Consider the following 8,787-nt stretch of genomic DNA (forward strand, 5'->3'; position numbering starts at 1 on the left):
AATTATAATACCCTAAAAACAGTTGGCATTTTCTCCTTTATTTTGTCCATTGTTGAAAACTGAGTGTTGCCCATGGCCAATATAAATGTCGTTTTGTTTTCTTTGTCGTTGGGATCCTATAATCTATATACGTATACTCACATGCCATTTATCAATATGCATGTATAAGTGTAAGTGCAGCAATTTATTATTTTATTATTCATTGATATTGGAAATCAAGAAGACAACAATAGTTATCGAAGGTACCAGGATTATAATTTAGTACGCCAGACGCGCGTTTCGTCTACATAAGACTCATCAGTGACGCTCATATCAAAATATTATAAATCGGACGTCGTTTTGGCAATACATGCTGCACATTGGACGTCGACTTGAGAATGTGACGTCAGATTTGGACGTCGATTTGAGGAACAGACGTCGATTAGAGACCGGACGTCGATCTGAGTCTAACATATGTACAATATTTTACAAAGGGGAAGACCATTTAAAATGGGCGGATGTTTTTTCCTGGAATGGTTTATTTTATCTTTTATCTATATTTTGCTTACCATGTTTGTCCTGCAGTCTGTGTTGCAGAATACATTTTCATCCTGTCTCGTGCATAATTATTCATTTTCCAAGTTATCCTTTTTTTTTTAAATCTTCCTCCTGGCGTATACATTCAAATGGTCACCCCTAATTTGTTGTAGACTACTAGAATATTTAAAGCCCGAGGCGAAGCTTGCTTATTCTCCTGTAGTAGTTCGTTCACACTGACCACGTACAAAATTTTGAAAATAACAACTGAATAATTTCATAACAAAATAAAAGAATAATATATCATATTAAAAAATATTTATAAAAAAACGCTGTGTTCGATTATTAGGGAGGATTTATCCATAAATGATTGTTCTATTCAAATGAATCAATGAAAGAAAAACGAATGAGATAGATAAAGCTAAGCAGTCGAGTCATTAAAATTACATAAAACATTACTAAGTATTGTATAACATATAAATAATAAATAGAAATTATTGCAACTCTTTCATATATTCAACACTGAAATTAACACCTTATTGAATGGTGGGGTTAACTTGTTTCAGTTAATGGTTAAAGATAAGAAAATCAATAGTTAAAATTTCGTTTCACTTGAAATCTTTCTTATTGTGTACTGTGGTGTTAAAAAAAAATCTCTAATATTTTGTAATACATTTGTATGACTGTTACGAAACACGTTTTCAATTCCCGCTGAGTGAAGAACAAAAACTTCATCAGACGATTTATATGTTAGTTTAGAAGGGGGGTTCTTAGAAGCACAACAAGGTGGTGTTGTCACGATGACACAGAAACAGCTCACAGAGGAAATTACAGCAAGTCTCTTCCTTAACGATGTACATATAGCATTCGAGTTTTTCAGACGAAGTATGTGTGTGTAAATTGTGAAGTGAACCATTTCATTATAGGTTATACTATTGTCACATATTTAGAATATACATAACATGTTGACAAATAAATAATGAGAAACAATTAAATTTAATATTAAACAATAAATGAACATTTAACTGTTAATTACGCTATACGATATGGGTGTTCCTACCAATATCAAATAGGTTTTCAAACATTTCGTTTTGACAAGAAAATAATCTTTGTCTATGGCAACATTTTTACATAATATTAGAATAAAATTTGGTTCATTTCTATCATTTCCGAAAACTGTCATTCTATCATAAAAGGCAAGTCAACAAAACTGTCATGGCATACTTCTATGTCCGACTGACCCAGGAGGCCGGACTTTATTCTTCGTAGGCGCATGTAAACTATGAGGTCTATTTAGATTTGTTAGGGATGTACATGTTCGAGAGAGGTAATTGTTCGTGGTTGTTTGTCTGTTTCCTAGTTTGTCGTTGTATTCTGGAATGCCAATTGTCAATCCTAAGCTCCCAACGTTGAACAAAGCTAAAACAGATAAGACATTTCATTTAAGATATGTCGGTAGCAAACTGATAAAAACAATATCTATATCAAATGTATCTTAACGGTATACATATATCACTCTTTGGATATAGTTTGATTTAAAGTTTTCTGTGTGTGGTGAAAATTGGCATCAATTGATAGATATCAAGTAAATGTAACGCAAAACCGGACATCCAGCTAAATTAAAACTCTATAGCCCAGGCACTTGTTTCAGAAAATAATTTCCTATATACCTTAATAGTGTTATTAAGGTATATAGGAAAACAATTCTGAGACAAGTGCCTGTGCTCTATAGATGTCAACATACCGTGTTTTACAATAAAACGTACACACAATACGTCACAATACAGTCGACTGTCCTGAGTCAGGACAAGGGTGAATAGATTTAAGAGACTCAAACATCTGTAAATGGGAACAATTACTTTATAAAGAAAGCCAGAGAAAAGGTCCATGGACAAGTAATTGGGCTTTTTTGATTTTATATGGAGAGCCGTGGTGTAGTGGTAAGCGCATAGGACTACTAACACAAGGGTCCCTGGTTTGATCCCCGTTCCGGGAAGAAAATTTCAGGGACTGAATTTTTGGCTCTCCCTTGACACCATTTGCGAGTATATTCTTGAGAAACGAGGATAGTCCGTCGGAGGAAAACGATGATTGGCTGACACGTGTTAAGAGAGAGCCATATCTCTTGCACGTAAAAGACGCCCTTGTAGATTTCGAAAAAGAGCAGGCTAATGATTATGCCGTTAGAAGGCAGCACTAGGACCCGCAAAGTGTAAAGGGATTAATATAAGATGCAATTTCTTGTTTCCGAATCCACTATAAATAATTATCTTTAAACAAAATAGACCAAACAACTTTACCCCTATAAATCTCGATTTGTGAAAAAGTCAAAAGAACACGGAAAAGCTTACAATTGAGCTATATGACTTTTTTTTCTTCTTTAAGAAACAGGAAAATCGCACTTAATGTTTAAAACAATTATTAATATGCCGTAACAAAGAATGATAAAAGATAAAATATATCCAAAATAAGTTAAACGTCTTAACCTATTGCATTGGTCACAACTCGGACGATTCCGTACCTTCATCTAACAGGACAGAAGGAGAGTTATTCTATATCATTTTTACAACTGAAAACTAAGTTGTATGGGATTTGTTCTTTGTTGAAGTCAGTACGGTGGTCTATATAGTTGTTAACTTCAGACTCGTATAGAGCCTCTATACGAGTTGATCTCTGTGTGACAGTTGTCTCATTGGCAACCATACCTCATCTTATTTAAATATTTGCTTCATTGGTACCTTTAATAAATAGCTTGATATTCGATGTGAGCCAAGGCTCCGTGTTTAAGACTGTACTTTGACCTATACTGGTTTACTTTTATAAATTGTGACATGGATGGAGAGTTGTCTCATTGGCACTAATACCACATCTTCTTATATCTATATATTATAACAATAGGACATGTTTTCTAGTGTTGATTTTTATTGGCAACATCATTTGGTAAAATTGATTTACCTCGGTATTGTAAAAGCAGAGTTATGGAACATAAGACTGACAGAATTGATTTCTGCTTAGATAAAAAACAAACGAAAAGAGGATGTAAAGGAAAGGGTCAATCAAAAACATTAGTCTAAAGACCGACGGACAACGCCATTATTATGAAATTTACCAACGGAGAAAATACGTTAAAAAAGAGAGTGGAAAACAACACAACAGAGACACAAAAGACTGTTTATGAGGATAATTCTATGTCCGAATCAATAACTAACACCGAGCAAATATTACTATTTATTGATTTTATAATTATTTTTGTATACTAGTATGTAAACTGCATTTTTTAGGTCAACATTGACCACTTATAAATTTCCTCGATTAAAAAGCGAACCTCTTAAGCAAACTGATTGAATAAAATTTAATGTTCCTTCGATCACTTTGTGGTCGTACACTGATTTTAATTTACGTGTCGTGTGTATCATTTTTTTTTCATCCTGTGTCGATGTTGTAAGTTTTTGATTTGTTTTGTTTTGTGTTTGGTTTTTTAAGTCATATATGTGTTTTTACATCCTTCCAACGTGTTCTAGTTTCAAACAGCTATATTAAAAAGCAATGACTGTGTAAAAACGTACCTGAGAAGATGTTACCAGAAACATTTTTTGCATGTCTATAAATTTACTGAGATATACTTACAGTGTCTCACGTCTGCTAGTTTAGGTCTTTCGAATTTTTCACTCCTTGACAGCATAAAGCCTCTAAATGATTTCTTTTGATCAAACCAAGAACACTTATGTTCTCTTGAGATATTATCAGAGGTCATTGACGCGAAAAAGTAAGCTTTCGTCTGAGGTATACATCGCATATGCTTAGGTTTCGTAGGCATTGGTGTTGTCACTTTTAATGGCGGTAAAATGTTACTAGGTACAATTCTGTTATCAATTTCGAACTCATGATTTACGACATTTATATTGCTTTCCCTCCTTTGTTTCTCTTTTTCTTTGAATTTCACAACATGAGGCTTAAGAAGGACTTTATCCCCTTCATTTACGGTATCCGGAAGTGTTATACTTTGTTTCGGCACTATAGTTTTCTGATGGATTGTTTTCCTTTTGCGTTCTCGTTTTCTTTCAACGTCATCAGATGGTGTTTGGACATTTCGTCTTACACTCTGATATCGATCATAAAAATCATGTGGATATATAATTGACATCAGCAAAGTTTTTTCATCTTTCACAGATTTCCTATTTAAAAGTTTCTTTTTTTCACAAATTACACAAGTATTCAGTTCTTTATTGTCATTTGTTACTGCATTTTTAAACCGTCTAAATTTTCGATACAGACTTAATTTAGCACATTCTGAACATATAGTTGGATGCTGATTTGTATCATTACTAAGAAGCTCTTCAGTCAATGGTACGTCATCTGTATTTTCACGCTTGAGTTGATATGCCGATTCTTCACCCGATGATTCGCACTTTTCCATTAGATCCGTCGATGTTTCTTCCCTACATTTCGGTAAAATCACTGGATCAGCATCGCTACGATCATCTTGTCTTTTTTCTTTCTCTTCCATTTCTTTAGACAAATCCACTTTTCTTCCTATGCTTAATGAAAATTTTCCTTTGAGCGATGTAGAATCCCGACAGGCGAGCGTAGCATGACGACCTTCAAGTTTATAGTCCAAACTGTGCCTCTGCCTACCCTTTGCACTGCCTCTCGTTTCATACAGGTAAGCTTTTTGTGAAGCAATGGCGGTCATTGATTACTTTGTATGGAGTCAATACATGTCCATCTTAAATCGGATTACTACAACAATACGTTCTGATCAAACAATCCCCTAATAAAAAGAAAATAAACAATCAAGAAATGTTTACAAATATTGACGTGATTCTTACAAGGTGCTATATAAAATATTAATTTTAAAGCAGGACAATCATGTTTGACATGTCACATGACAAATAAGATTTTAAGATTACTTAATTGTGGTTAAGGAAAATTGATATGATGGAAAGGCGAAAATTTATTATCGCATTAAAATCTTCAGATAAAGTTTAATCTTTCAGTAAAATTTCAGGGGGTGAATTTTTTCGATTTAATTATTTACCTTAACTGCATTTATTAGAAATACACAGTTTTCTCTATGTTTTGATTGATTCACTGGGCTGAATTCTAATTGGAAACAAACTCATTAGATATCAATCTTTCCGACTAGAATATTATTTTTGTAGTGGATAGCATCTTCACTTGACTAGCGAAGATCCAGTAGAGAGGAGGGAAGTGGATCGTAACCCTTGGCTAGCAAAGATGAGTGGATAGAAGCCTCGTTACTAAAATGATAGAGTTAAACGTATACTGCGTTAACAAATATGTTTGAAAAAAATATATGAATTTTTGGTGCTGACCTGAGCTTTATATACTAAGATCACTATGATGCCATTGAATGTTTGACTATTGTTCTGTCAGCCTTTTCATTAAGAAGACGAATAGAACGAACACCCGTCTACGGAAGACATTCTATCTACTTCTAATTTTAATCTATCTTACTACAAGAATGAGTGACCAAGGGATGTTTATTCTGGACACACTGGATCAGTATCACATAATTATTCATTTTATCTTTGAAATTATGTTATAAGTCTTATTTTTTGAAATTTTCGGTTCACAAAATAGGAAATGCAACACATATTCTATTAAAAAGTCAATCAACTTATAAATACATGTAGTCGTAATTTGACTGCTTTGTATGATTACAATATAAACTAAATAATTGACGCCTTATCTCCTTTTATTCATAAAAAAGCACAAAGGTCATCCCTTATGAACCTATTGTTCCACTGTTAATCAATACGTGTCACTTTAACTAACAACATAACTTATTATTATTATACTATATTTATTGTTAGTTTTTAATTAGTCGTAAATCAATGACTCGCAACTAATGCATTTAATCCAAAAATAATAAAAATATCATGAAATCAAAAGGTATATGTTCATGTTATATCATAATATATAAAAGAAGATATGTTTTGATTTTCAATTAGAAAACTCTCATACAAGAGACCAAATGAAACATAAATTAATAACTACTAGTATAGGTCATTATACGGTCTTCGACATGGAGAAAAGCCCATGCCGCATTGTCAGCTACAAAAGGCACCGAAATAGCAAACGTAAAACAATTCAAACGAGAAAACTAGCTGCCTAATTTATGTTACAGGCAAACAAAAACCTTACTGTAAAAATATAAGGGCATACACTACACGTATAGGCACGGGGACACATTCTACTATGTTCACACTGCAAGAGTAACAAACCCTGCAGTTAAGTTAAATATAAAGTATATCATTATTAAATGGATTCTCGTTAATAGCTTATCTTATGTAAGAAAGTTTAATTAAAAATTTCTATTTACTTTTTTTTTCTATCATAATAGTTTAAAAAAATATTTAATATTATTGGTTCCATAACGTATACTACGTTTAATTTCTGGCAACATAAGTTTCATACTCGAGGTCTCTTGAATGCAGACACGCTCTGCTTTCTAACGACCGAAAACTGCAATATGTATGCAAGATATTTGACAATTTTGTAATCTTGATTATTTTTCATGTTCACAGTTTCGCTCCATGTATCATTTTTGCTCAAAACACAATAACACCCAAATCAAAACAATAAAAAACGAAACGAACTATAAACTTTGTCATTTTTAGCAATTACTCCTAAAAAAGTCCTATTAGTAGTTGACTGCCATTTCTTCCTCGTTACTCATTTGCAGTTTTCGCATTGTTGGTTAATTTTGCTGTGTTAAGTTTCGAGCTGTCTATTACAGTTTTCAAGTTAACAGAAACACACACATGCACAAATGGTAAAAATCTTCATTTATGAAAAATAAGTCCTACAAGGAGATGACTAACGATTCGTCCATATTAACTGCTTTGATGATCTTGTCTTGATGATCATTTTTGTTTCTTTCAAAGATTTATATATTATGATCTAAAAGAATATCTAAGAACATCTGAAACAGTAGGTAAAATCTGATATTTCAAATATTTTTGCCTTAAACGGATTTTCTCAATCATATTGTTTCGGGTTTTAAAAATTATAGACAGTACTTGCATTTTCTCCTAATTTCGATTTCTAGCTATGGCGGCCATATTGATTGGCATTGGCATTATCGGGCAAATTCTTTTAAACCACGGCTAATCGAGGCAAACTTCGGTTCCATTTAGCCTTTTAGTTTCAAATGAGAACACTACAAATGTGAAAGTTAACGGACAACGTACGCTAAGAAATGAGAAAGGAACACTTGGCCGTTATGTAAGTTGAGCTAATAGATGGATCCCAGATGATGTTTAAATAACGAATACATCTTGAAAACTAGTAAATTGTGGTATATTGGATTGGGACAGAAATTGATCCTTGCAATATGCCATCTCCGGACCATTTGTATGCTTAGATACTCAGTTTATACGATCGGAAATTACCTAATAGGTCTTTCGGATTAAATTGGATATGCTGTTTACGAAAAAAATTGTTAAAAGAAATAAAACTATGTCTTAAATTCACAAGAACGATACACACTAACCTTATAATTGTATTATGACATGTTTTCCAACAGTTCTCATTTCTTTTCCTCAATATATTAATCCTTCGAAGCCTTATATTGAATGCTATATTATGGACTTGTGTAATGCCTACATAATGTTCCTACCAATGTGTTGAGTATTAAATAATTCACAGTTATATCTCTCATGCATTAACGTATGTTTTTTCTTCCTTTGACAAACTAGTTATTAAAAGTCGAAGACCCACATGCATTACGTTTCAAAATTCATTTAAAGTTTCTAAATGAAAGTTTAGCAATGCTTGAACAAAGCTTTTCACTTAGATCGAAATCTTCACGTCCCTGCTTTCAAACAATAGAGTTCGTCATTGTAAATAAAACATGTAGTTTAATCCCAAATTATCTATTCAATGATTTGAAAATCATTTTGAAAATACGTAATCGGTTAAAAATCTTATGTTTTTAAAAGTCATTCAAAATACTCAATATAATGTTAGTTAATCATAATGAGGGTCCGGATGGGGATTCCCTCAATTCTTTTGTCTTTGATTTTCAGACCTTTTTTCATCTTTTCTATATTCATTTGTCCATTAAGAACTTTTTTATATTATTGCCAGATTATTTTCTATTCTTTTTCTTTTTTCCCCTCTATTTAGGATATTTGAATAATTTATTCTGCACCTTTTACCCATAATTTTCTATTATGTAAACCCCATCTAGACCCTATTTAATATGACATGATATTGTTTAATCCTAAAAGTAGACATATACTA

At 32.6% G+C, this 8,787-nt stretch overlaps 1 protein-coding gene across 1 annotated transcript; it reads right to left on the bottom strand.

Moving 5' to 3' along the window:
• Window positions 1–1,496: 1,496 nt before the first annotated feature.
• Window positions 1,497–8,478, bottom strand: LOC139491148 (uncharacterized). Its single transcript, XM_071278565.1, has 3 exons — window positions 8,036–8,478; window positions 4,144–5,287; window positions 1,497–1,935 (listed from the first exon to the last, which is right to left on the bottom strand). The coding sequence occupies exons 2-3, from the start codon at window positions 5,207–5,209 to the stop codon at window positions 1,730–1,732; spliced, it is 1,272 nt and encodes a 423-aa protein (XP_071134666.1). The 5' UTR covers window positions 5,210–5,287; window positions 8,036–8,478; the 3' UTR covers window positions 1,497–1,729.
• Between the last annotated feature and the right edge of the window lie 309 nt (window positions 8,479–8,787).

Source organism: Mytilus edulis, chromosome 10 (genome assembly GCF_963676685.1).
Source record: "Mytilus edulis chromosome 10, xbMytEdul2.2, whole genome shotgun sequence".
NCBI classification, from domain to species: domain Eukaryota; kingdom Metazoa; phylum Mollusca; class Bivalvia; order Mytilida; family Mytilidae; genus Mytilus; species Mytilus edulis.

Bases quoted from the DNA above. Each gene is read 5' to 3' on its own strand.
- LOC139491148 (XM_071278565.1), bottom strand. From the start codon at position 5,209: ATGACCGCCATTGCTTCACAAAAAGCTTACCTGTATGAAACGAGAGGC. The intron at 1,936-4,143 runs GTAAGTATATCT...TATCTGTTTTAG, and splicing joins ACTAGCAGACGTGAGACACT to CTTTGTTCAACGTTGGGAGC.